This window comes from Schistocerca gregaria, chromosome 9 (genome assembly GCF_023897955.1).
Source record: "Schistocerca gregaria isolate iqSchGreg1 chromosome 9, iqSchGreg1.2, whole genome shotgun sequence".
Classification (NCBI taxonomy): Eukaryota; Metazoa; Arthropoda; class Insecta; order Orthoptera; family Acrididae; genus Schistocerca; species Schistocerca gregaria.
Genome location: NC_064928.1, coordinates 145262768 through 145289255, shown reverse-complemented (window position 1 = coordinate 145289255; position 26488 = coordinate 145262768). Strand labels below are relative to the sequence as shown.

The following is a 26488-nucleotide window of genomic DNA, read 5'->3' as shown; positions in this document are numbered from 1 at the left end:
GGCATTTGAAAGCTCTTGTCTACGCAACCCCGGTACCAAATGTAGAGACTCTTCGTGCTCTTATTCTGGACGGCTATGACACAACACGCCATTCTCCAGGCCTACATCAGCGCATGAGGGATTCCATGCGACGGAGGGTGGATGCATGTATCCTCGCTAACGGAGGACATTTTGAACATTTCCTGTAACAGTGTTTGAAGTCAAGCTGGTACGTTCTGTTGCTGTGTGTTTCCATTTCATGATTAATGTGATATGAAGAGAAGTAATAAAATGAGCTCTCACACGGAAAGTAAGCGTTTCGGGACACATGTCCACATAACATTTTCTTTCTTTGTGTGTGAGGAATATTTCCTGAAAGTTTGACCGTACCTTTTTGTAACACCCTGTATAGGCGTTGCCGACAGCAGCACCGTATTCTGCTTGTTTACATATATTTGTATCTGAATACGCATTCCTATAAGAGTTCCTTTAGCGCTTCAGTTTATATTTCTTGCTGTGGTAGGCGAATCTTCTAGTTTCTGTGCATAGGATCGGACATTTCAGCCTATAAATTACAAGGTGCAAGTGTGCCGATACCTTGGAGTTAAGAGGCCTCACCACACTTGCGAAGTAGAGTTAATTCGTAAATAAGAGCGAATCTCAAGATGTTTATATTTAAATGTCTTCGAAGCTGCCAGATAACTCGAAATGGGTTTGCTTCTTTTGCATTCCTAACTCCTCCTAGGACGTATTCGCGTATTTTGTGCTATGATAGCATTTTTAATTCTGGTTTTCTTACTCTACCATAATTTTGATATAGTTTGGCCATCGACGTAGATTTTTGCTTAGTCGGGCGACAACTGGTCCAGTACAGACTGACAATAATACACAAACGCCGCCGCTGCTCTCTGTCGTTAAGTGAAGGCCGCCGGCAATGCGCTGTCTGTATTGAGAGGTGATGCCTGACATTTGGTATTCTCGGCACACTATTGGTACTATTGGTACTATGGTTCACGATTTCGGAAACTGAGTGTCCTAAGCGTCTAGCTCCAACTGCTATTCCGCGTTCAAAGTCTGTTAATTCGCGCAGTGTGGCCGTAACAACGTTGGAAACTCTCGCGTGAATCACGTGAATGCAGACGACAGCTCTGCTAAAGTACTTCAATTTTTATACCTTGTGTGGATGATACTACCGCCATCTGTATATTGCATGTCGCTATCTCGTGACTCTTCACATCTCATTGTAAGGTTTTTCGTAAGCGTAGACGTTACGATCTACATCTATATCTACATGACTACTCTGCAATTCACATTTAAGTGCATGGCAGAGGGTTCATCGAACCACAATCATACTATCTCTCTACTATTCCACTCTCTAACAGCGCGCGGGAAAAACGAACACCTAAACCTTTCTGTTCGAGCTCTGATCTCTCTTATTTTACTTTGATGATCACTCCTACCTATGTAGGTTGGGCTCAACAAAATATTTTCGCATTCGGAAGAGAAAGTTGGTGACTGAAATTTCGTAAAAAGAAATGACTTCCATCCCAATTCGCGTATCATATCTGCCACACACTCCCCCCTATTACGTGATAATACAAAACGAGCTGCCCTTTTTCTTCCCACCCTTTCGATGTCCTGCGTCAATTCCACACCGCGCAGCAATATTCTAACAGAGGACGAACGAGTGTAGTGTAAGCTGTCTGATGACTGAAAATCCCATCAGGTGAAATGCCAGCTTTATTAGTGACTAGGTACCAGGTAGTCACAATTAAAGTGGGCTGTAATTAACGTATGGAAGGGGAACGTGGTAGATATGCCAATGCGTTAATACAGAACCGATCTACGCTGGAAAAAAAATTCCAATTTTGCCCACCTGGTGCAAATCTGGCGCTGTGAATACGATAAAGATTATAGAAATGTTTCCATATGTAGTGAATTAGGAATGAGACATGGGCGGAAAAGGGCAAACAAGTGAGAAAGGCACAATGTTGATTTTATTATTAACTACCCTTTACCGCAACTTGTTCATCATGAGAAATCAGAGACGTCGATGAAATGTTCCTTTCGTAAAATGACGTAATCAACAATAGCTCACAGCATTCCAGTCTAATCTGAGCAACGTGTTTGTGTATACCGGTCTTCAGATCAGATTAAAACCGAATGTGTTCCTGATAAATTAATTTTTTTGGATACCCCCAGAGCCAAATCTCTCCTGGATCAGATCAGGCGATCCTGCAGGACGGTGCATCTGGAAAAACTCAGGGGATAACATGAAGGTAAAAGGTTGCATGAAGCAGATCTTTCGCTGGGCCAGCGACAGATGATGTTGCCCCATCTTGCATGAAAATAGAACTTTCCACGTAGATGCGCTCTGCCGATGCAGGAATCACATGGTGGGTAAGGTCTCGCTAACACGTAGGTGTCGTGATGCCCTGGGAGTATTCGCTTCAAGAAAAAACTGATCGAAAGTAAAGGTGATCGTGAATCTACACCAGTCAGTCACATACTGCGGTGTATAACGTGCAGTTGAACAGCACTCCATATTATGCAGTTCTATGTATTCAGTGCAACCTGTAGATTAAATGTGCCCACTCAACAGAACATTGCCTGGCCACATGTCATCAACTTCAGAAATAGACGAGGAAATTCAGAACGTTGCTGCTGATCATGAGGTTCCAGTTGCAGTTATACAGGTACCACTGTAAAACACAGCAAATCGTTGCGCGCTGTTGACGGTGGGATGGACATTTCTCGTGACATTGCCCGAGCACTAGCTTCATCGTCAGTTACAGCAACAGCAACCTCGCCAATGAGTTCCTTCAGGATAGGACGCCCCCCCCCCCTCCTCCCTCTTTCAGGTTCCACACTAAGCTAATCCGTGTTTTCGAATTTCATTATCATCATCTTAAAACCATTTAATGACATTGGGCCTCTGCTCAAGATGTTTCAATCGGCGATTCTCTCTCTGTTCAGCACTGTAGCTGCTGCCGTTCACATAAAACAGCTTCGCTAACAGCGCACGGTCTCCCTTCTCGACAGTTGTACAGTTCACTCTCGTTATGGCTTGTGAAATGACAGCGAGGATGTCGTACTATCACAAACATTTGTAACGTGGCAATTTCTCGTTGAAACTCTCAACGAACATCTTTAAGAGGTTAATAAGCAAGATCCCTTGATCAAGAAGTCGTAGAGGCCACTGCTCTTTAATTTCAAATCGAGTAGCGCTGCCAGTGGATGTTTTTGCTGCACTTCTGTCTTTATGTAGTTGGTGGTGATTTCAAGACTTGAAAGATCACAAGGTGGATACGCGAGATTACTCTCCGTTAAAAGGAATTTGCCGATATAAAACTGTACCTCTCTGATCAATGGCACGCCGGCAGCTAGCAAGTCTGGCCCTCTTATCCCCCTGCATGCTCCCCAGAAGGCATCGGGAGACGGCATTCCTCCACCGAAGGAAACATCGATATTCTTCACAGGCGCCCCTTGAGCCAGATACGAGATCTTTGGACAACATCTGTCAAGGCGTTTCGATGCTTCGGAGTAACGTCCAGTTTAAACTTTCAGACTACAAAAAAAATGGCTCTGAGCACTATGGGACTTAACATCTATGGTTATCAGTCCCCTAGAACTTAGAACTACTTAAACCTAACTAACCTAAGGACATCACACAACACCCAGTCATCACGAGGCAGAGAAAATCCCTGACCCCGCCGGGAATCGAACTCGGGCACCAGGGCGCGGGAAGCGAGAACGCTACCGAACGACCACGAGCTGCGAACTTCAGAGTGCTGTCAATTTCGACTGTGCCTATGCGCAGAGCTTTTCATTTGTCCATTCCAGAATAAAGTCACGGACTGGGAGAAATATCCTGACTCTAGCTGCCCGCCTATGAGCTAGTGACACAAGCTTAATGCTATAGAAGAAAGTAGTAGATGGTTTAACGCTTTTACACATTTTTCATTCGTCGCAACTCGGAATACCCGCCAACATTGGGCAGCGATTTCCAGTTTTGGCGGCAAGACAGCCGATTTTCAGACAGCTTTTAGCGAAAACACTTACGCTTTGGGTATTCGTTCAGTGATGACTTTGCTTTACGCTTCGAGCTGGAGACATGACTGATTAGACGAATCTTACTATCGCTGGGAAGATCTACATCTACTCCGCAAGCCGCCGCACGGAGCGTGGCGGAGGGTACCATGTACCACTACCTGTCATTTCCTCTCCTGACTGGCAAATAGTGAGGGGGAAAAAAGACTATCTGTATGCCTCCGTATGAGCCCTAGTTTCTCGTATCTTCGTTGTCCTTTCGCGTAATGTATGTTGGCGGCAGTAGAATTGTTCGACAGTCAGCTTCAAATGTCGCCTCTCTAAATTTTCTCAATAGTGTTTGTCGAAAAGAACGTCTCCTTAACACTTAAGTGTTGTTCGAACTTACCGGTAACAAATCTGCCAGACCGCCTCTGAATTGCTTCGATGTCTTCCTCCAATCCGACCTGGTACGAATCCCAACCACTCGAGCAGTACTTAAGAATAGGTCGCACCAGAATCCTATATGCGATTTCCTCTACAGGCGAACCACTCTTTTCTAAAATTCTCCTAATAAACCGAGATCGACCATCGCCTTCCCTGCCACAGATCTCACAAGCTCTTTCCCAAAAAAAAAAAAAAAAAAAAAAAAATTCTAAAATTATCCTAGGAAAAACACACACACACACACACACACACACACACACACACACACACACACACATATATATATATATATATATATATATATAATGGCCATGTAGTTTAGTCCAAATGCGCTCTTTAAGGGCAAAATACAATAAAATATATATATTATTGGTGTTTTGCCCTTAACGAGCGCATTTGGACAAAACTACATGGCCAGTTCCTTTTGCTGCCTTCCTTGCTGCCCAAACTTCCCTAATTCGCTCGCTGTGTTTCTGTTTCCGGTCCTCTGTCCACGCTTCTTGTCGGCTTTGTCTCTTCGGCTTCATCTTGATTGCCTTTTTGGCTGCCCATATTTCTTTCATCTTCTGGCTGTGATCTTGCTTGCGTTCTTCAGTCCATTTCATGCCTGTTCGTTTGTCACATTGTATCTCATGTAGTTTACTTTTCTTAATGATGTTTCTGAAATTTATTCTGTCGTTTATTGTGTCTCCTGTTATGCTGAGTTGGTTCAGGTCGTTTTCTACCTCTGCCACCCATTTGTTGTTTCTAGTTGTTACCCAGTCAAAGATCTGTTTGGTCAGTCTGTGTGATGGCATTCTGTATAGGTGTCCATAGAATTGTAGTCTGCGTTTTCTAATCTTTTCTGTGATTGTCTCCGTATGTTTGTATAGTTCTTCTGTAGGTTTCTTGATCCATATTCCACTGTTGTTAGTTGCGCCAAATATTTTCCTAAGTATTTTCCGTTCTACTTTTTCTAACTGTCTGATACGTGTATGCCCTAGGATTAGTGTGGTCTCTGCTGCATATAGTGCCTCGGGGAGCACCACCGTGTCGTAATGGCGTAATTTGGCTTTTTGTGAGATAGACTTCTTGTTGTAATGATTCCACACTAATTTGTATGCCTTGTCCAGTTTAGTCTTTCTTTCTTCGTTTGAGTCTCTGTTATGTCCACTCATTTGTAGTGTTTCACTGAGGTATTTGAAGTTTGCCGTTCTGTAAATCGTGCCATACTTTGTGTTCAGAGATGAGTTTCTTTGTGCTCATAAACTGAGTCTTTTAGTAAGAGATATGTAGTCCAGTTTTGGAAGCGTTTTCCTGCAGTTTTTCAATAGCGTCTTCTGTTTCCTTCATACCTTTTGTGATAATCGCCAAATCGTCTGCAAAAGACAGGCATTTAATATGTAGGTTTCCTAAAGTTATCCCCTGTTGTGATGTTTCCCATTCTTTTATGACCTTGTCTAACACCAGATTCAAAAGGGGAGGTTAGAGGCCATCGCCTTGTCGGACACCTGTGCGAATTTCAAAGGGCTCTGATAGTTCCCCACAGAACTTTACTTTGGACTTCGTGTTGGTTAAAGTTTGCTCTATGATAGCCCGTGTTTTGTTGTCTACTTTGTATTCTGCTAGAATTTTGAAGAGAGTTTTCCGGTCGATAGAGTCGTACGCCTTTTTGAAGTCGACAAAGGTAATGATCAGGTTCTGTTTGTGTTGTAAAATCATTTTCAGGTTTCAAATTTGTTCCGCACAAGACCGCCCTTTACGGAAGCCTGCTTGGTATTCCCCAATCAAGTGGTTGGTCTGGCATTCTAGTCTGTTCAGTAAAGCTTTAGAGAGGATCTTGTATGTGACCGGTAGCAGGGATATTCCTCTGTAGTTGTTCGGGTCAGTCTTGTCGCCTTTTTTGTGTAGTGGGTGTATCACGGCAGTTTTCCAGTAGTCAGGTGTCTTCCAGGTGTCTTCCAGGTGTCTTCCAGGTGTCTTCCAGGTGTCTTCCAGGTGTCTTCCAGGTGTCTTCCAGGTGTCTTCCAGGTGTCTTCCAGGGTCCTGTGGAAGTCTTCCAGGGTCCTGTGGAAGTCTTCCAGGGTCCTGTGGATGTCTTCCAGTAGTTCTGGATCTTGTAACTTCCATATTTCCGCGATGATGCCATCTTCTCCTGGTGCTCTACGATTGTTGAGTGACTTGATTATTTCTTTAACTTCTTCTAGAGTTGGAGGTTCACTACCTGGATTGTACGTGCTCGTTTCTGTCATCATTTCTTCCATTGGGGGTCTGTGTTGAGCAGTTTTTCAAAGTACTTTGCCAGAATGTCACAATTGTTTTTGGTATTGGTTTCTAGGGTTCCATCCGGTCTTCTGAAGCATAAGTTGGGTGGTTGATATCCAGTCATATTTTCTCTGAACGTTCTGTAGAAGTTTCTTATATTGTTCTTCATGAAGCCCGATTCGATCTCCGTCAGTCGCAGTTTATCATGCTGTCGTTTTTCACTGCGAATGATTTTGCTTGATTGCTTCTGTGTTTTCAAGAAGTTCATCCAATTCTCTTGGGATTTATGGCTACTAAATTTTTTTCCATGCACTTATTCGTTGCTCAATAGCTTGGTCACATGTGTGGTTCCACCAACGGTGTTTCCTTGTGCGCGGTGCTTGTGCTAGTTTCATGGCCTCTCGGATTCTACGTGAAAGTTGTGTCCAGTCTGTCGTTTTCTCCATTTTAATTTTGTGGAATATTTGTGTCTGGTGTATATATATACCCATGCCCGAGGGAGGACTCGAACCTCCGCCAGGACCAGCCGCATGATTGCAGCAAGTTCTTTCCACCTCATATCAGTTTGCATTGTAATGCCCATATATGTAAATGACTTGACTGTGTCAAGCAGAACACTAGCGATACTGTATCTGAGCATTAGAGGTTTCATCTTCCAACTCATTCACATTAAGTTACATTTTTTTTCACATTTAAGGATAGCTGCCATTCATCGTACCAACTGAAATTTTAATCTAATTCGTCTTATGTCTTCTTACAGTCACTAAATTTCGACACCTCACAAGAGCCGAACACGCCATCTTACAAGAACCACGTTTAGTGCGAGGTCGCAAAAGGCCAATGATGTTCGCTGCATTTAACGCCCCACATGTTACCTACCATGCAACTACAATATTGGCTGGTAGTAACAAAAGTGCGAAGAACTGGAGGTGTCCAGTGGTGAACACGGAGCGCAGCTGAACCGCCTAGTCGCCGTGTAACACTCAGCAGTGCTGCAATGCTAGTGGTTTTGATACAGAGCAGAGCAAATGCCAACGATAAACAAAGCAAACTTCCCATTATACAAGGGTAAGCCAATCACTATCTGCAAAGTAGTTATAAAATTTTATTGCAATCAAATAGGAAACTTAAAGATCATCATTTTTGACATAATCTCCTTGCGTTTCAAAGCACTTCGTCCATCGTTCTACAAACTTCCTGATGCCCTCAATAAAGAAAGTTCTCTGTTGAGCTGCGAGCCAGGAATGCACCGCTCCTTTCACTGCTTCGCCCGAGGCAAATCGACGGCCCCTTAATGCCTGTTTTAGTGGACCAAACAACTGATAGTCGGAAGGGGGCAAGATCGGGACTATATGGAGGATGATCCAGTACTTCAAATTTGAGTTTCTGCAGCGTTTCAGCCTTGTGGGCAGCAGTATGCGAACGGGCGTTGTCGTGCAGCAACACAACTCCTTTTTTGACAGCAATCCTCGGCGTTTGCTTCGAATTGCAGGCTTTAGGCTGGTAGTAAGCATCTCTCTGTAACGTACACATTTGCAAATAATGTTCCAGTACTGGACCTTGTGCGTCCCAAAAAACCGTAAGCGTAAGTTTTCCTGCAGTCGGCTGGGTCTTGAACTTTTTCTTGCATGGCGAATTTGGATGTTTCCATTCCATACTCTGTCGTTTACTCTCCGGCTCGTAATGATAGAACCATGTTTCGTCACCAGTTATGATCCTAAGAAGTTGTCCCCTTCGTTACCATAGCGTTCCAAGTGTTTTTTGTAGATGTCCAAGCGCGTTTGTTTATGCAACTGTGTGAGTTGTTTTGGAACCTATCTTGCACAAACTGTATGAAACCCAAGTCCATTGTGGATGATTTCATAGGCAGAACCGTGACTAATTTGCAGACGATGTGCCACTTAGCCTTTAGTTAATCGTCTAAGAGAATCATTTCACGAGAACGATGGTTTTTTTCATTTTTGGCGGTAACCGGTCGGTCGTCCGGATCCTTCGTTGTGGGTAACACTTGTGCAACCATTTCGGAATTTTCAATCAATTGGTAGACACTCCGTTGTAACGAAAGTCTTTGATGAATTTCGGCCTCTGATATGCCTTCCGACCACAAAAAACGGATCACTGAACGTTGCTCTTCTTTGGTGCAAATAGACAACGGAGCATCCATGATTAACGGCACGGCAGCGATAACGAAACTAACCTAGCAGCTTGAAAATTGCAAAGATATAACAACAAATAAACAAAGCATGCGTCGTCAACGTAAAACGACCGTACTACCAAAATATACAAAAATATAACCAAATTGCGGATAATAATTTACTTACTTTCTTACTAAGAGTTGAAATTTCGTCAGTAAGGAACACAAGGAATTTCACAGAGTGAGACAGAAATGGCAGTGAAATATTAGCCTTTCTGCAAAAATGAGTCTGGGGAACGTGTGGCATCGTATACACTCGACAGTGCGGACAATGTGTACGAGGAATACAACGATGACGATACGTACTTAACAAGTGAAAGCTACAGGGAAACAAATGTCGAGCCATGTAGTTAATCATCCTTGTTGGACGGGTAGCCAAAAATTCCAACTCCAATGGAACGTAGTAAAAGACAATCGTTGCTCAAGAGTCTGGAACTAAACATAGTAACGTACGTGGACGATGATAAAGAGCATAGTGAAAAAGCAGTTTCGAACATATTTGAAATAAGATCGCAGCAATATGACCGTGTAATGCATAAAAAAATTGCGGATATTCAAGGGAGGACTAGACGCACTTGTTACAAAAACTGCTGTTTGCGCTCCTCAAGGAAGCTAGATACATGGTGGATATGTGGAAAATGTCGTACTATAGAGTTTCCCAGACCGCAGCGCCATCTGTTGTTGAAAATTGTAACTTCTATAATTTCGAAAGTTTGTCCGCCTGAAAATGTACTGTTGTCCCAAGCATATTGCAACAAACGGTGTATTTCTATCGCTGCTCGTTTAGGTTTTATTGCCGTTTCAAATATACCGGTCATTTTTGAAACACCCTGTAATAATATTTTGAAGAACCAGCCTCAGTTTCACAAATTTTCTGGGCTTTACCAGGTTTCGGCTAGATCAATCTAGCCCTCTTGAGACTGTGCCTGTTGACTGTGTCTTACTCAGGCATGTATTAGTAATTTTTTTGATTCTGAAGAAGGCTAGATAAATTTAGCCGAAACCTGGTAAAGACCAGAAAATTTGTGCAACTGAGGCTGATGCTACAAAATATTAGCCTATCACAGTTCCTGACGGGGCTGCAATATGCTAAAAATTCTTGGAAGCTAGATACAATTCACAGGTTGTGTGTAATAATTATGCACATCAAATTGCACGTAAGGTAGAGTACAGTGATTTCGAGGGGAGCAGTGCATCGTTGTATAATTTCAGTGCTACAGAATTGAGAGATGGAAGATATCGAAATTTCAAACAAAGCGTCATCTTGATAAGGCACAATTAACTGCGGAATCGGCTCCGAAATTTGTAGATGGGGTAGACAAATTGATCCTGTCGTGCACTAAGGAATTATTTCCAACTTCAGCCAATCTGGATTTAAAGATGAGCGGCATATGGAAGGAAACCTGGAAATTAGAGGTACCAGGAGAGTTGTATCAAGAACTAACATCAATTCCGTAGCGCATTCTTATGCAGTTATGCCGACTGTTAATCTGGTTGGTAAATTGGCTGCGAAGTTATTGCGCTGTAAGAAGTTGGTGATGCTTTGTACCCTACGCTCCTTCGTCGTGAGCCATAACTGGTAAGGACATATGTGAATATTTAAGTTTCAGCAAGCAAGAGTGGGAAAACGGGGGTTAGAGAACTATAGCTGTGGTATGAGCACTACTTTTGGCTTGTAGCTAGTCAAAATAATGTGCTCCTGCTTGATTTTTAATTAGCGTAAAAAATCACTCATTTATAGCAAACCAACCCTCCTGAAAAGTGTGTGACACAGCAATGCATCCCACCTGGAACCGCTGGACATAGTCAGCTTTTGGATGTTTGCTTATCCGTGCCTGTAAAACGTATTATCGCTTTATCTACAGCCACGCTTAAAGGACAGCAGTTTCCGATAAGCTCCACAATGTACTGTTTCGCATGCAGTTACGCGCCATTACATTCGATGGTCTCATCAGCCCATTACGCCCATTTCATTCTTTATGCACTCTTTAGGATTGGATACCTACCTGAACGTCCTCTTCAGTTCGTATCTCCCAAGAAATTAGCCTTCGATCTTCATGGTGCGAAGCTTTGTGATCGCTGTGGCGCGTTTTTTCATTCGGTATTCATCGTCGAAATTAGTGGTTTGTTTCGAACATTTCTTGAGTGTCGACAACATACACTACTGGCCAGGGCAGCAGTCGAACCTTTTTCTGTCTCCAGAAAAGCCCGTACAGGACCTGCAACGTGCGGTCGTGCATTATCCTGCTGAAATGTAGGGTTTCGCAGGGATCGAATGAATGTTAGAGCCACAGGTCGTAACACACATGAAATGTAACGTCCACTGTTCAAAGTGCCGTCAATGCGAACAAGAGGTGACCGAGACGTGTAACCAGTGGCACCCCATACCATCACGGCGGGTGATAGGCCAGTATGGCGATGACGAATACACGCTTCCAATGTGCGTTCACCGCGATGTCGCCAAAGACGGATGCTGTAAACAGAACCTGAATTCATCCGAAAAATGACGTTTTACCATTCCTGCACCCAGGTTCGTCGTTGAGTACACCATCGGAGGCCCTCTTTTCTGTGATGCAGCGTCAAGGGTAACCGCAGCCATGGTCTCCGAGCTGATAGTCGATGCTGCTGCAAACGTCGTTGAACTGTTCGTGCAGATGGTTGTTGTCTTGCAGACGTCCTCCTGTTGACTCAGGGATCGAGACGTGGCTGCACGATCCGTTGCAGCGATGCGGATAAGATAACTGTCATCTCGACTGCTAGTGATACGAGGCCGTTGGGATCCAGCACGGCGTTCCGTATTACCCTCCTGAACCCACTGATTCCATATTCTGCTAACAGTCATTGGATCTCGACCAACGCGAGCAGCAATGTCGCGATAAGATAAACCGCAATCGCGATAGGCTACAATCCGACCTTTATCAAAGTCGGAAACATGATGGTACACATTTCTCCTCCTTACACGAGGCATCACAACAACGTTTCACCAGGCAACGCCGGTCAACTGGTTTGTGGTATGAGAAATCGGTTGGAAACTTTCCTCATGTCAGCACGTTGTACGTGTCGCCACCGGCGCCAACCTTCTGTGAATGCTCTGAAAAGCTAATCATTTACATACCACAGCATCTTCTTCCTGTCATTTAAATTTCGCGTTTGTAGCACGTCATTTTTGTGATGTAGCAATTTTAATGGCCAGTAGTGTACATTTCGCAAAGTGTAGTACATACAACCCACGTCCCGGACACTCATTTTCTGTCGCCCTCCTGACACACAGGAGGAGTCAGCAGCTAATATTTTTCCTTTCACAGATGTTAACACTTTCAAATGAGTCTTACTAAAGACTGAATCTGCGACCGGGCACTCAAGATGTTCCATGTTAGTAACGCATCCAGCTCGTTGCGATTTTGGCAATCTATCTTTCCGTGTACGTTCTACATCTAATTAAAAATTTACGCAGCCACTGGCAGTGTCTGCATTTCATCCTCCATAGCCACCTGTGTGAAGGTTACCCTTGTCCGATTATTAATGGCTCCTCTTAAGATGCCAGTTGGTAACTTTCACGCTCAAAGCCAATAAATCTATTTGCTATAGGGTCCGTTTAGTTCTATTCATAGCTGCAAGGTCCATCATATTAATGGGCCACCACTATTAATATTAATTTAAATAAGACGTATTCCCTTGTACGACGGTATCCTTGTTTTGAATCAATGTGCATGAGTTGTTGGATTAGTTCCTCATTCTGCTGGACTCCAGACTGTGTGCTAGTGCATCCTAGAGTACGCACTGACCACAACGAGCATACTTTACATCAGCAACAATAATTATTGCTGTACCTAGAGGAATTAAGGTATTTGACACACCACACCACAGTGTACAGCACCTGGAAGCCGCAACTGGAACTAATGTTCTCTAGCGTAAATGGGTTCCGCATTAACGCATTAGCATGCGTATCTTGTTTCGCTTCGCTGCCGTACGATAATTACAGCCCACACTGTGCCTCTGTGTGTAGCTACACTGTAATTATAGCCACGCGGTACGTGCAAGAACTGCAGGGACGCAGCGCCTTCCCTAACACGTGTTGTCTGAATGTTATTCTTGGATGAAAGTCTGCCTCATTTAATACCTATACTCGTTGAATATGATACGCATACAGGTTGTCATACAGAATGTTTCAATCATCCTGTGGTTGGCGCCTTCCCTTCTCGCAGTTCTCCTCGTACTGATCCTTAAAACTCTGGCGTTGATCCATCGCGTGGGCCTCACACCATCTGCAACTCTTCTCAAATGAGCGTCTCTGGTCAAACGTTCTTGCACAAGTAGCTGTCTGTCTGGATTACGTTCAGCTCAACATAACATTGGCGTGCTGTGTCCACATTCCCGTATCAGGCCATAAATGTAGTGCATGTCCGTCATTTGAGTCATTGACAGCATCACTGTGATGAAAGTTACCCTATAACAGGACAAACAAAATCAGGTAAAACGAAACATGAGCAACTGCAAACTGAAAGGTCAGTTCATATAGGCACTTTTGAGGTAAATTACAAAACCAGAACTCACTAAAAGGAATTCCTTCCAAACGTCCATGACGAAGGATTTTTTGGGCTCAAGCTCATATGAATTTTTTGCAATGTTTTGATGTAAAGAATATCTTCCCTAGAGTTCAATTTGTGTTTTTTACATACCCTGAAAGTCTGCAGATACCACCATCTATGCAGAATTTCAGGCATAGGTACTTCTCACGTTGTTTGACTCAAAATACTACACGGCAATGAATAGAGAGAATTAACGCCCGCCTTAAGTCACCAGACTCCAAAGCCGATCAGCAAATACTGGAATGACAAGTTAATGCTTTTATTGCAAGTTTACTGTTTAATTTCGATGACTGTTTCCACATCTTTTCTGTTTACATCCGTCCTCTGTATTAAAAGGAAATTAGAGGAATCTGTCTGTCCAAGGTAATTGACTTGTGGCTTAGTGTCCACACATGTTTCTTCTACCTCTGATATGACAAGTAAATTGCTAAAACTTTTGAAAAAGTGGACTCGCTTTCAAGAGAGGCGGATATCAAACTCTGGGAGCTCTAGGCAATGACACTTCGTGGGGAACGTCACCAGATATCGAAACTTACTTCATGACGACGCTACAGGTTTAGGTGGTGAGTGATACCTGTGCAGGTTCCTAGGGAAGTTAATAGTTCATATGAAATGAATTTTGGAGCAATACGTGTGGGATCAATACTGTGCTGCTCTGTCCACACTGTACTTGCGATAAGCAAAACTCAAAACCTGGAGAATGTCCTATTTGATGGAAAAGACAGGAATTTCAATATTTCCCGTCTTTCATTTTACAACCATTTCGGAGCTACCACGACAAAGAACATCTAGATTGGCAACATTAATCCACTGAATAACTTTAGGTAATACCAATGCAAGGTTTGCGTCAACTGAGCAGGTAGCACCTATGAAATTTATTGCTTCTCACAAAATGTGCTGGTTTTGTTTAGACCTGTTTCAGATTTTGCCAGAAACTATAGTGTTTCGTCTGAATCTGTTACCCATCTTTGATTTCGCATTAGCTTTGTTAATGACGCACGGTTAGTCTTTCTCAGCTCTCGCTATCTTCCATGAATAGTTTGCTAGCACGTGACATATAATATTCGAAAATATGAGTCACAGAATCTGCAAGTTCCCCAGAAAGCTGAATGTTCACGGCAGGCCGCGCGGGTACTTCATCAACATTTTCTTTTTGAACTAGTAAGCAGAAATGCTATCGCACGTATCATACATAGCCTTCTGTTGGGAACCAGTAATCAACACAGCTACAATAATCCTCTGGTTGCCTGTTCCCACACCTGTTTCCACAGAATCGAAATGTTCGGGCATTCCTGTTGAAGCAGATCTAATGCGTTTGTTTCCCGTATGTTTTATAACAATTTACTTCGATCTTTTTGCCTATACTAGCTTGTAGTTCATCTGTAACGAAGTCAGCGCCGTCTGGAAGTGAAACACTAATATTCATCTCATTGCTGTTTTGTTCCTTCCGTCTCACCTTCATTTGTAACTTCCTGTTTTCGTTCCCTTCTTTCCGTCATTTACATTTCCCTTAATACCTTCCTTCTATTTTGTCGTTTTTGTCATTTCTTTTATACTGTCGTTACATTGTTATCGTTTTCTTCGATTTTTCTTCCTCTTCTTTATTACTTATTTATTTCCATTCCTCTCTTTTTATTGTATTTCCTTTCTTTCCTCTCTTTGTTTACTTTTACTTTGTTTACTTACTTTCCTTAAAGTTCCTTTCCTCTTTACCCCCTTTCCTTTCCTCTTTATCCCCTTTCCTTTCCTCTTTACCCCCCTTTCCTTTCCTCTTTACCCCCCTTTCCTTTCCACTTTTTCGCCTCTTCTTTCCGACTTAATTCTTTTGTCACCTTTTCACCTTCCCTCCATCCAAATAACCACCTCAAGTTACCCTCTATTGATTGGTCCTGGTCTTTGGTCTATACTATTCTTTTCGGTGCTGGAAGGGTAGTAGTAGAGACTTACTTATTGGAAGAACTCGTATGTACAACATAAGCATTATTCTCTTTTAGACTGTGCCAGCTCATGGAAAGAGTGTCAGAAACCAGCCCTTTGCTGAGAAACTTGGTCTCCTCCATATTGTCTCTTGTGGATTTCCCCCATTTCTGACATTAGACACAAACATATCATTAGATACAAATAGCATCGCCGTTTCGGGTTCCAGGTGCGCCATGATCAAGCTGGTGCTGGTGGTGAACGCGGCCGGGAAGGTGCGGCTGAGCAAGTTCTACGACCCGCGGCCGGCCGAGCCGCAGTCGCAGCAGCGGCTCACCCGCGGCCTGCACTCGCGCCTCGCCGCGCGCCAGAAGCACAACTGCAGCTTCTTCGACGTCAGCGACCTGCTGGGCCCCGACTCCACGGCCGTCTACCGCCGCTACGCAGACCTGTTCGTCGTCTTCGTGGCCGACGGCGCCGAGTCGCCGCTCGCCACGGTGGACCTCATCCAGGAGTTCGTGGACGCCGTCGACCGCTGCTTCGGCCTGGCGTGTGAGCTGGACTTCGTGTTCCACGCGGACCAGGTGCACCACATCCTCAACGAGGTGCTGCAGGGCGGCCTGGTGCTGACCGTGAACTCGGCAGAGATCGCCGGGCACGCGCTGGAGCAGCAGGCCGCCGATGACCGCCAGGCCAGGCCACTGAGGGCGGCGGCCGCCCAGGTGCTCAGCTCCATACAGGAGTTCCACGTCTTCCACAGTACGTGACACCCAGAAACCGAGCGCTCCATCCAGTGGTTTGTCTGATCCCAAAACCCTGCAGCAGGCCATCAAGGACTGCATGATCTGGCCTCTGAGGGTGGCCACTGTCCAGGGGCTCAGTTCCGTACAGGAATTCCATGTCTTCCACGGTGTGTGACCCCCCAGAAACTGACACCTTCATCCAGCGGTTGGTCTTCCAGTGTCTGATCCCAAAACTCTACATAAGGCTAACAAGGATTGCCAGGTTAGGTTGCTGATGGCAGCCACTGTAGAGGAGTTCAGTCTTCCCCAGTGTGTGACCTCAGAATCCACCAGCTGAGTCTTGGGGTTCAAAGTCTTTCACCGTTTCTGGACCCAAAACCCAACAACAGCCTATCAATAAGCGCCAGACCGTTCCCAAAGACTGGCAGCTGCCAGGTGCTAAACTCCAAGCAAGAGTTCCACATTTGCGACAGCATCTGACCTCAAAAGTGAACAGCTCCAGCCAGCTGTCCAATGTCCTTCAGTGCCTGATCTCAAAACTCAACAGCAGGCTGACTACGACCACCACCACCACCACCACCACCACCACCACCACCACCACCGCTACCACTGCCACCTAATTTTGTTACAAAGTGGGTCCAACAGAAATTTCATAAGTAGAAACTGGGGAAGCCATTGTTTCCTGCTGCCTCTCACACAAAATGTATCATCTCAGTTTTTAGAAACTGAATCATTACTTAATGAGTAAAGCTGAATAAAACAGACTTCTTCATGCATCATGAAATGCCGCCTGCAGCGGAAAACATTCCAGTAAACTGAAATTGTGCACGCTATGCCCTACTGTCATGAGATAAAAAAACGCATTTCTAACAGCATTATACATCGTAAATACTATATGAACACGACCAACATGTTTAATGTTCTTCCAAAATGTTAGACTGAACGAAAAATACTCCAAGAGACGACTGCACAGTCTCATTACTTTTTCTGGTGTTCTACTCTCTCGTAACGAAAATATACGTAATTTCATTTCCGTTGAAATTCGAGGACAGCGCCAAGAAAAAGAAAATACAAATCAATCAGCGCATCTAGTACTAAAACGGACATGCCCAAGATACAAGTTAGCATTTCTACTGTGTAGTGCGTAACACAGTGCAGTAAGTACATAAATACAGGATGCATACCAACGAGGAAATTTGTGCCTTATACGGCACTGAAATTGTTTTGAGTGTGTGCATGCATTTCTTCAAGTGTCATATGAATATGCAACAGTGTTTTTAAAGATTACCTAATTTTGCTCTTTCAGGTATCTTCAGTAAACTCTAGTGTTGCCGTATGAAGCAATATCCACATTTAGTAAACCAACGTAATCACTCCTACCTGAAAGTGAGCCAGAAGTAGCCTTCTTGTGTTCCTAACTAGAAATTTTTGTTAAACAAATGTTGGCAATTTATTTTCTTGGACATTTTTATATTTGATTTTTTTTCACAGTACATGTTGTGAAACTGCAAAACTTGATATCATACAGTGCCATGAAATACCTTTGTGGTACAGTGTAATAAATATTTTATCAGTATCAGATAAATGTAACTTGTGTTTTTTTGTCTGTTTGTTTGCTTGGGGATGGGTGGTGGTTGAGGGGGGGGGGGAGACAAGTTGCTGTTCCTGAAGGTCCATCAACCACGTTACTTCTACAAAACTCGATGTGAGCACGTAACACCATACCAGTTGATAAGTAGCCTTCACAAAATCATATGGACGTATAATCTTCTCCTTCTGAAATTAAGAAAGTTACAGATTCTTTCAAAAATAAGATTATGTGGTTTCGATGATGTTTATAACACAATTCTTTAGTTTTGTACCCATATAATAAGACGAGTTTTATCTGAAATATGCAAATGCATCACTAACTCGGTGCAGTTTTCCAGAGATACTGAAATATGCCTTTCTTAAACCCTTCTTTAAGAAAAGTGATAAGAGACCTGTTTCACTGCAGATATTCTTGGCTTAACACACATTGAATAACGGTAAACCAGTTAGCAAAGGCAATGGGTCGGCTATTGTAGTTATAAGTGTCGCAAAAATAAATTTCTACAGATGGAGAGGGAGAACTCCGCCATTGTCACGCAGTGCCGCTATGGTATGTTCTTTCAGAAAGGTAGTCTCTTCAAAGTGCGCATTTTCGAAGAAGGTAGTGTACATTGCGATGCCAATGAATTGGAAACTGTTTCGAAATTAATTGTATAACCAATAACTCGGACTAGATAAAGAAAAATTACATGCTGTATTTCCTGTGGGCTATTGTTGAACTGTTTGATCGATATCACAAGCAATCAACTGAGAAAAAAAAAGTTGCAATCTGAAGTTTTCAGATATCTATAGATTTTCAAAGCTTTTGAAATCACTGCTAAACAGCAAGTTTTTCGATGGCACTACTGAACTAACTCGCACACTTACTACTTATATGCGACGTGCAATTGAACACTACTCCGTAATAGAAATCACTTATCCCAGACAAGCTTGCACTCTGGAACTATTTAATATCATAAAACAAACACCCACCATAAATGGAAGGTAATGGAAGGTACAAAACAAAATTCCTTGATACAAAGGTGAGATAGAAAGGGCCAACGATTTCGGAGAACCTAGTGAAACTACACTGGACAAAGGATACGAAACGCTGCTAATGTAGGTGTAATCTTGAAAAATGAAGATAGCTTGGTTTGACAAGAATTAGGTAGAATAATAAGTGTACTGCCAAAATATGGACCTATAAGACCGTGATCCAGCGTAATGCCTATACGCTAGTGAATGGCTTTCAGTTAATTAAAACCATGCAGAACCTACGGTTCCTGAAGAAAAGAAAATGGATGTGGTATGGAATGAAAACCGAAATTTCAAAGCGATGGGAAAGCCCATCAGACTGTGGAGACCTTATCACAGATTCTGAGCTGGATACTGACAGCTGCAGTAGAACTAGACTATCACTGTAAATAACACAGTCACTGCTTTAACTCGCTATAGGTGGAGCAATATTTTCTCCTGTCACTGTACCGATTCTGCTCATTATCCATTACTGTACTAAAAGAAAACATAAATCTGTTCCATGCTGCTCATTCAGATTGCCTTGCAGAAGTATCCGTAAACCGTATCGTCAAATCAGTGAGTTTAAAAGAGGTCGCATTATTGGCATGAGAGAATTTCCTAGGAAATTGCTGCTCGTATGGGGCTGCTTCATCAGTGCAGCAATGTGTGCAGAATGGTCTACGGAAGGCCGTAGAAGGCGAGAAGCCTCACGTCGCACCATACAGGCCGCCGCCCTCCCCTCCCCCCTCCTTATCCCTCCCCCCTCCTTTTCCCACCTCCACCCCCCCCCCCCCCCCCCCCGTCCTGGGAAGGTAGACATTTCATCCAAATGGCATTGCAGGACAGATCTGCATTCTCCTCGGCTCTGGCGCAAGAGTCGAGTAGTATCACACACCGTACATTATCAGGGATGACAGTCGGTCACCGTTTATTGCAGTTTGGGTTACGTACGTGTCGTCAACTTCTCCACGCACCTATGACGAATGTGCAGAAACATACTAGATAGCAATGGTGTATGGACCGACATCATTGGGGACAGTAATCCAGGTTCTGTTGGTTTGAAAATGATGGCCGCATTATGCTTCGCCGCAGATAGGAGCAGCAGCATTAGAGTGACCGCTTTCGCACAAGACGTTTCGTGCCTACTTAAGGCCTTATTGTGTGGGGTGCTACTGGGTACAACCAAAAATCGCAGTTGATACGTTGCCCAGGGCACAGTGACCAGTATTATCTACGTGAATCACGCTCTGCGACATGTAGCTATACCCTTTCTGCACAACACCCCAGACGCCATTTTTCAGCAAGACAATGCACGACAGCGTTTTGCTGCACGAACTCATGCCTTCTTTGAGTGACAGCATGTCAGCCTTTTTGCCCTGGCTCACCAGAACACCAGACTTGTCGCCAATCGAAAATGTGTGGGATATGGTGAAATGGCAGGTGGTGAGATGAACTTTGGAACCAGGTGAACGAAGCAATATACCACAGGACGCAGTTCGCGCCTTACATGCGTCGGCGCCGTCACACGTGGAACAAGTTATCATGGCCCATGGCGGTAACTGTGCCTACTAGGCAACAGGACACATGCTGAACCGAGGTGACTAAAATCCAGCTGTTCTGTTTCTTCTGAACATGTGTGTGTTTGTCACTGTCTGTAGAGATGGTACGTGACGGGGGAAATACTGACGTGTTTGTTGCTTAGCGCTCCTCGCGCCGAAGAACTGCTGCCTGCTAATGTAACACAGTGCAAACTGCCGAGCAGAGTAATAGATGCACGGCAGGCCGCTTGCATAATGAGGTAACGTCTGCACACAAGAACGCGCATGACTACATGCGTTCTTTCTAATAATTTTTTTGCGTGCCCATTTTTTCCTGTGCATCAGCGATCGTGCATGGGGAAAGATGCATTACGTTGACATAAATTCACTTTCTCAAGTACTTACCACTTCACCACGAGCTTTACGTTGGTGGATGCGTAATATCCGCAATGGTACTCGAAACCGGTAGCGTAGAAAAAGAAAATATCAACAAAAAGCAGCTGTTGCGTTCTTATTTACCTAGCGTAATGAGACTAAGAGACTGCCGCAGATGCGTATGAAGGTCTCTGTGACGCGCTTTTACGAAACATTGATACTTCTATGCGACGATTTCAATCACAGCAAGTGTTCGGTAAGAATAAGGGGTGCGTAAGTTGCCGAAAATATCTTGAGAATTTTGGCAGTGAAACTGGTAAGCGCTTATCTTGCACCACCTTTGTTTTACCATTATACAAAAACAAGGTCAGCATTCACATGCACATTTCTTCAGGTAAGCATTTCGGCGTTTCACAGTGTAATAATCTGAAGATTGGAACTTCGTGAAACCCAAACGTAGTCATTTGAAGAAATAAAAGTTACCGTCTGGAAACCTACCTCTTCAGGGTAACATGTATTCCTCGTCGCACTCGGAGTAGCATCATTGCGCTTCCCAAGTACCCGTATAAAAATTTAAATAAAAACTAAAAATGAGTTCTCTTTTTGGATACCCCACTGGAGAACTGGAAATAGTGCGTCACTTCCAAAAGACAGACTCATTTCTCTGCGTCTCTTGGTGCCTATAATAGGAAGTCCAAAATGATGTACTGCCGCCTATTGCGTAGAGATCACCAGCAGCAAGCTTCTCAAATAACACTGCGAATATTTTGTTGTTTGAAAACATTAACCGTTCAGTGCACAAAATTGTTAATGAAGTGGAGCGTTACTACTTAATACGTGATTTTTTGTCGTCAGTCTGGAATTTTTTGCGTCCGTCGGTACTTTCTAGATCCAAATTATAGTCAAGAAGATAATGAAAACATTTGCAAAATCTGGTTCAATTACCTCTCAAACAGTAAAGGTTACATTAGCCCCCTTCCCCCTAAACGATATTGCGACGATTAATTACTTGTGCTAAACTTCTGAACACCGAAAAACCATGGAATTTTTTACCTTTTTTCAGGTTTTCGCTAATAATTTGAAAGCGATTACTGAAAAAACGGCTCCTCCAAATAAGTGTTACGCACTAAAGCTGCAGAACATCAAATTCTACTCAGAAAAAGCTTCTAAATTTTAAATTTGTCACTCCTTTGCAAAGATGCAAATCAAAACGTGTAATATATATATATGTGTGTGTGTGTGTGTGTGTGTCGGACATGTCGAACTGAAGACAGCACGCTGTTGATACAGTGGCTGTAAGTACCAGATGTCGAAGGGAAGTCCAGCGCCAGCTACAATCGAGCATCAAAATAATTCGATGGTGACGATCCGGAGACCTGAACCCGGATCTCCCATTTAACGCGAGCAGTTGCCTTCACTGCATTGGCCATCTTGGACACGTTTTTCTTCCGACCAAAATTATCAATGCGTCACGCACTGTAGTTAATAGTTACATTGCTTAATTTTTGACACTATGTGCGCGCGAAAACACACAAACACACACACACACACACACACACACACACACACACACACACACACACCCTGCGGGTCCGGGGGTTAGAATAGGCCCGAGGTATTCCTGCCTGTCGTAAGAGGCGACTAAAAGGAGTCCCTCCCCCTCAAGGGGGTAGTTAGCACCTGCGTCCGGAGACGGACGGTTTCATGACCTATATTTGCGTTCATTTTGGTTTTTCACTTCTTCTGGTTTCTTCCTTCCTTTGGTTGGTTCCTTTCTTTGTTCTTCTCCATCTCACTGTCTTACTCTCCTCCTTGCCTTCTCCTCCTTGCCTCCTTCTCCTTCTCCTTCTCTGATCTCCGCTTCGGCGTTTGAGACAGTCTGTCCTTTCTTTCCCTCTCTCCTTTCTTTTTCCTCTTCTTCCTTCCTCCCTGTGCGTGCCTGAAGGCCAGCCCACGCGTTCGCACGCGTAGCCGGTGACGGGGTAACGCGTAATTCCCCATCCTGGGTAGACAAGTAAGGCACGCAAGTACCCCCTGGTAAAGGCCAGGCCGAGGGAGGGGTGATTGCCTGAGCTGACGCCTTCCAACCATGCCGATTGGTCCCTCCGTCCGTTTCTCGGGAGATGTGACCTGAGGTGTGAACAATCACCTAAGGCGGGAGTGCTCTCGGAGAGGGTCCCCACAAGGAAGGAGCGCGCCATTGGACACGCTGGCAATCATGGGGGATTCCTCCGTAATGGATTTCTCTTCTTCTTCTTCTTCTTCTTCTCTCTCTCGACTTCTGCCCACAAACGGATACTTGACCAGCCACAAGTGACAAAAGTACTACCGCCTGCCCCACAGTTCCTCGTAGTTTCTCGATCTGAGGACGGAAAGGATTTTTCCTCTGTCAACCCTTTCGTTATCCAGAAGGCCGTAGATGCCATAGCCGGATCTCAAGTCTTGTCCCAGGTTGAGTAATGGTACCTTGTTACTAGAAACTGAGAGCGCCTTTCAGGCACAAAAATTGCTTCAGGCCACACTCCTCTACACGTTCCCTGTCCAGCTGGAGGCTCACCGCACTTTGAATTCGTCTCGTGGTGTGGTATATACTAGATTACTCGATGGATTGACTGACGAGGAGATTCAGTCTTTCCTCGCTGAGCAGGGCGTGACGGCTGTCCGTAGGGTCATGAAAAAGGTCAACAATGATCTTGTACCGACTGGGACACTTTTCTTGACCTTTGATAGTGTTCAGCTGCCGTCGCGCATCAAAGCGGGCTACGAGGTTATTTCTATTCGCCCCCTATGTCCAGACACCTACGCGCTGCTACCAGTGTCAGCGTTTTAATCACACTCGCCAGTCTTGTTCCAATGGGGCAAAATGTGTCACTTGTGGCAGGGATGCCCATCAGGGTGACTGTCCACCTCCGTCTCCTCGTTGTGTGAACTGTCGCGGTGACCATGCAGCGTCCTCCCACGACTGTCCCGTCTACAAGGAAGAACGCTGTATCCAAGAAATTCCGGTCAAAGAGAAATTGACAACCTCGGCTGCTCGCAAGCTATTTGCTAGTAGGAAGCCCACGTTGCTCCCAGTGTGGAAGTACAGGACTGTCCTCGCCTCTCCTCGGACTACCAGGGAGGTGGCGACGCAGACATGCAATCTGGCCTTCAGCACTACGGCCAGTGCTAAAATCGCCCGGTCGACGTCTCCTCTTCCTCCTGTCGACCCTCCGACACAAGCACCTTTATCAGCTTCTGCTAGGACGAAGACCCAGAAGTCAGATGCACGGTCCTTCAAGAAGGAACTGTCTCGTGCAGACCTTCTACGTACCTCGAACCGTCAGCCGTCGACCAATCCTTCCACAAAACGACCTTCCAAGAAGGCTCATAGGAAGCACAGTTCTCTTTCCCCGCCACGGCGCATTTCTCCTCCTGCGCCACCCAGCGGTTGCCGCCCCAGGCCGTCATCCGTTTCGCCTGGCCGCACCGCTGGTAGCCGACCATCTGGCCGATCACTAGTGGAGGAAGCTCCCCCTCCCGGCCATCTTCACAAGATGGCCGATGAACCTATAGAACAAATGGACGATGACTGTCCGCCTACTGCTAGCGGCGGCAGTGCTCGCTCGAAGCCGGACCCTCAGTGGCCTTCGAGATGACCCCTTCTTGCATCTTCTTCCTCTCACGATGGCACTTATTCACTGGAATATTCGCAGCATTCGCTCAAACCGAGAGGACTTGAAATTGCTGCTCCGCTTTCACCGTCCGCACGTCGTAGCTCTCCAGGAAAACGAAGCTACGCCCATGCGATCAAATAGCCTTTGCACACTACACCTCTGTGCGTTTTGACTTACCCCCTGTGGCAGGTATTCCGGCTCATGGAGGGGTTATGTTGCTGGTCCGGGATGATATCTACTATGATCCCATCACATTGCACACCGGCCTGCAGGCAGTTGCCGTCCGCATTACTCTCCCCACTTTTACATTTTCCATCTGTACCGTTTACACTCCATCGTCATCTGCCGTTACCAGGGCAGACATGCTGCAAATTCTTGATCAGCTACCTACACCATTTTTGTTAACTGGAGACTTCAATGCTCACCATCCTCTTTGGGGTTCTCCAGCATCCTGTCCGAGGGGCTCCCTGTTAGCAGACGTTTTCAACCAGCTCAATCGTGTGTGCCTCAATACTGGCGCCCCTACTTTCCTTTCAGACACCTCTCACACCTATTCCCATTTAGACCTCTCTGTATGTACTACCCAACTTGCACGCCGGTTTGAGTGGTATGCGCTTTCTGATACATATTCGAGCGACCACTTCCCGTGTGTTATCCATCTCCTGCATCATACCCCCTGTCCGTGCTCAACTAGTTGGAACATCTCCAAAGCAGACTGGGGGTTCTTCTCTTCCAGGGCGACCTTTCAGGATCAAACCTTCACAAGTTGCGATAGTCAGGCCGCACACCTCACGGAAGTCATTCTCACTGCTGCTGAATATTCCATCCCTCACACTACTTCTTCTCCACGCCGCGTACCGGTCCCCTGGTGGACAGCAGCATGTAGAGACGCCTTACGTGCTCGTCAACGTGCTTTACGCGCCTTGAAACGCCACCCTACAGTGGCGAATTGTATCAATTATAAACGATTACGTGCGCAGTGTCGTCGTATTTTTAAAGAAAGCAAGAAAGCCAGCTGGGCTGCTTTCACAAGCACCTTCAACAGTTTTACTCCTTCTCCTGTTGTCTGGGGGTAGCCTGCGCCGGCTATCTGGCACTAAGGTCCACTCACCAGTTTCTGGCTTCACGGTCGCGAATGATGTCCTTGTGGCCCCTGAGGATGTCTCCAATGCCTTCGGCCGCTTTTTCGCAGAGGTTTCGAGCTCAATTCATTACCCCCCTGCCTTCCTCCCCCGAAAACAGGCAGAGGAGGCAAGGCCACCTAACTTCAGCTCCTCGAATCGTGAAAGTTTAATGCCCCATTCACCATGTGTGAACTCGAAAATGTACTTGCCCGATCACGGTCCTCCGCTCCAGGGCCTGATCCTATTCATATGCAGATGCTGAAGAACCTTTCTCCTGCGGGTAAAGGTTTTCTTCTTCGCACTTATAATCGCATCTGGATTGAGGGACATGTTCCCGCATGATTGCGCGAGTCTATTATTGTCCCGATTCCTAAGTCGGGGAAGGACAAGCACTTGCCTTCCAGTTATCGACCCATCTCGCTTACCAGCTGTGTCTGTAAGGTGATGGAGCGAGTGGTTAACTCTCGTTTGGTTTGGCTGCTCGAATCTCGACGCCTACTTACCAATGTACAATGTGGATTTCGTAGGCGCCGCTCTGCTGTTGACCATTTGGTTACCTTGTCGACCTTTATTATGAATAACTTCTTGCGGAAGCGCCCGACCACGGCTGATTTGGAGAAGGCTTACGACACCTGTTGGAGGGCGGGCATACTCCGCATCATGCATTCGCGGTCGCCTCCCTCTTTTTATTCGTGCCTTTTTAATGGATCGACAGTTCAGGGTACGTGTGGGTTTTGCCCTGTCCGACGCCTTTCGCAGGAGAATGGGGTGCCACAGGGCTCCGTTTTGAGCGTCGCTCTCTTCGCCATAGCGATAAATCCAATAATGGATTGCCTCCCAGCTGGTGTATCAGTATTCCTTTTCGTGGACGATTTTATCATCTATTGCAGCGCGCAGCGTACATGTTTCCTGGAGCGTTGTCTTGAACGTCTTTACTCCTGGAATGTCTCCAATGGCTTCCGTTTTTCTGCCCAGAAGACGGTCTGTATTAGCTTCTGGCGCAACAAAGAGTTTCTCCCACCGTCCTTACGACTTGGTCCCTTTGCTCTCCCATTCGTGGAGACAAC

The 26488-nt window shown here is 45.1% G+C and overlaps 1 protein-coding gene across 9 annotated transcripts in view; it reads left to right on the top strand.

Annotated features, from left to right (window-relative positions):
• Positions 1–17732, top strand: part of LOC126292093 (uncharacterized) — an 88772-nt gene extending 71040 nt beyond the window's left edge. For 8 of the 9 annotated variants that reach the window (XM_049985912.1, XM_049985914.1, XM_049985913.1 and 5 more), the window contains one exon: positions 15629–17732. In XM_049985912.1, the coding sequence (XP_049841869.1) occupies positions 15636–16166 (531 nt within the window). In that variant the 5' untranslated portion in view covers positions 15629–15635 and the 3' untranslated portion in view covers positions 16167–17732. Of the gene's footprint in view, positions 1–7459; positions 7768–15628 lie in introns of those variants that run through there. The other variant, XM_049985909.1, reaches the window with a different exon arrangement.
• Positions 17733–26488: the final 8756 nt, after the last annotated feature.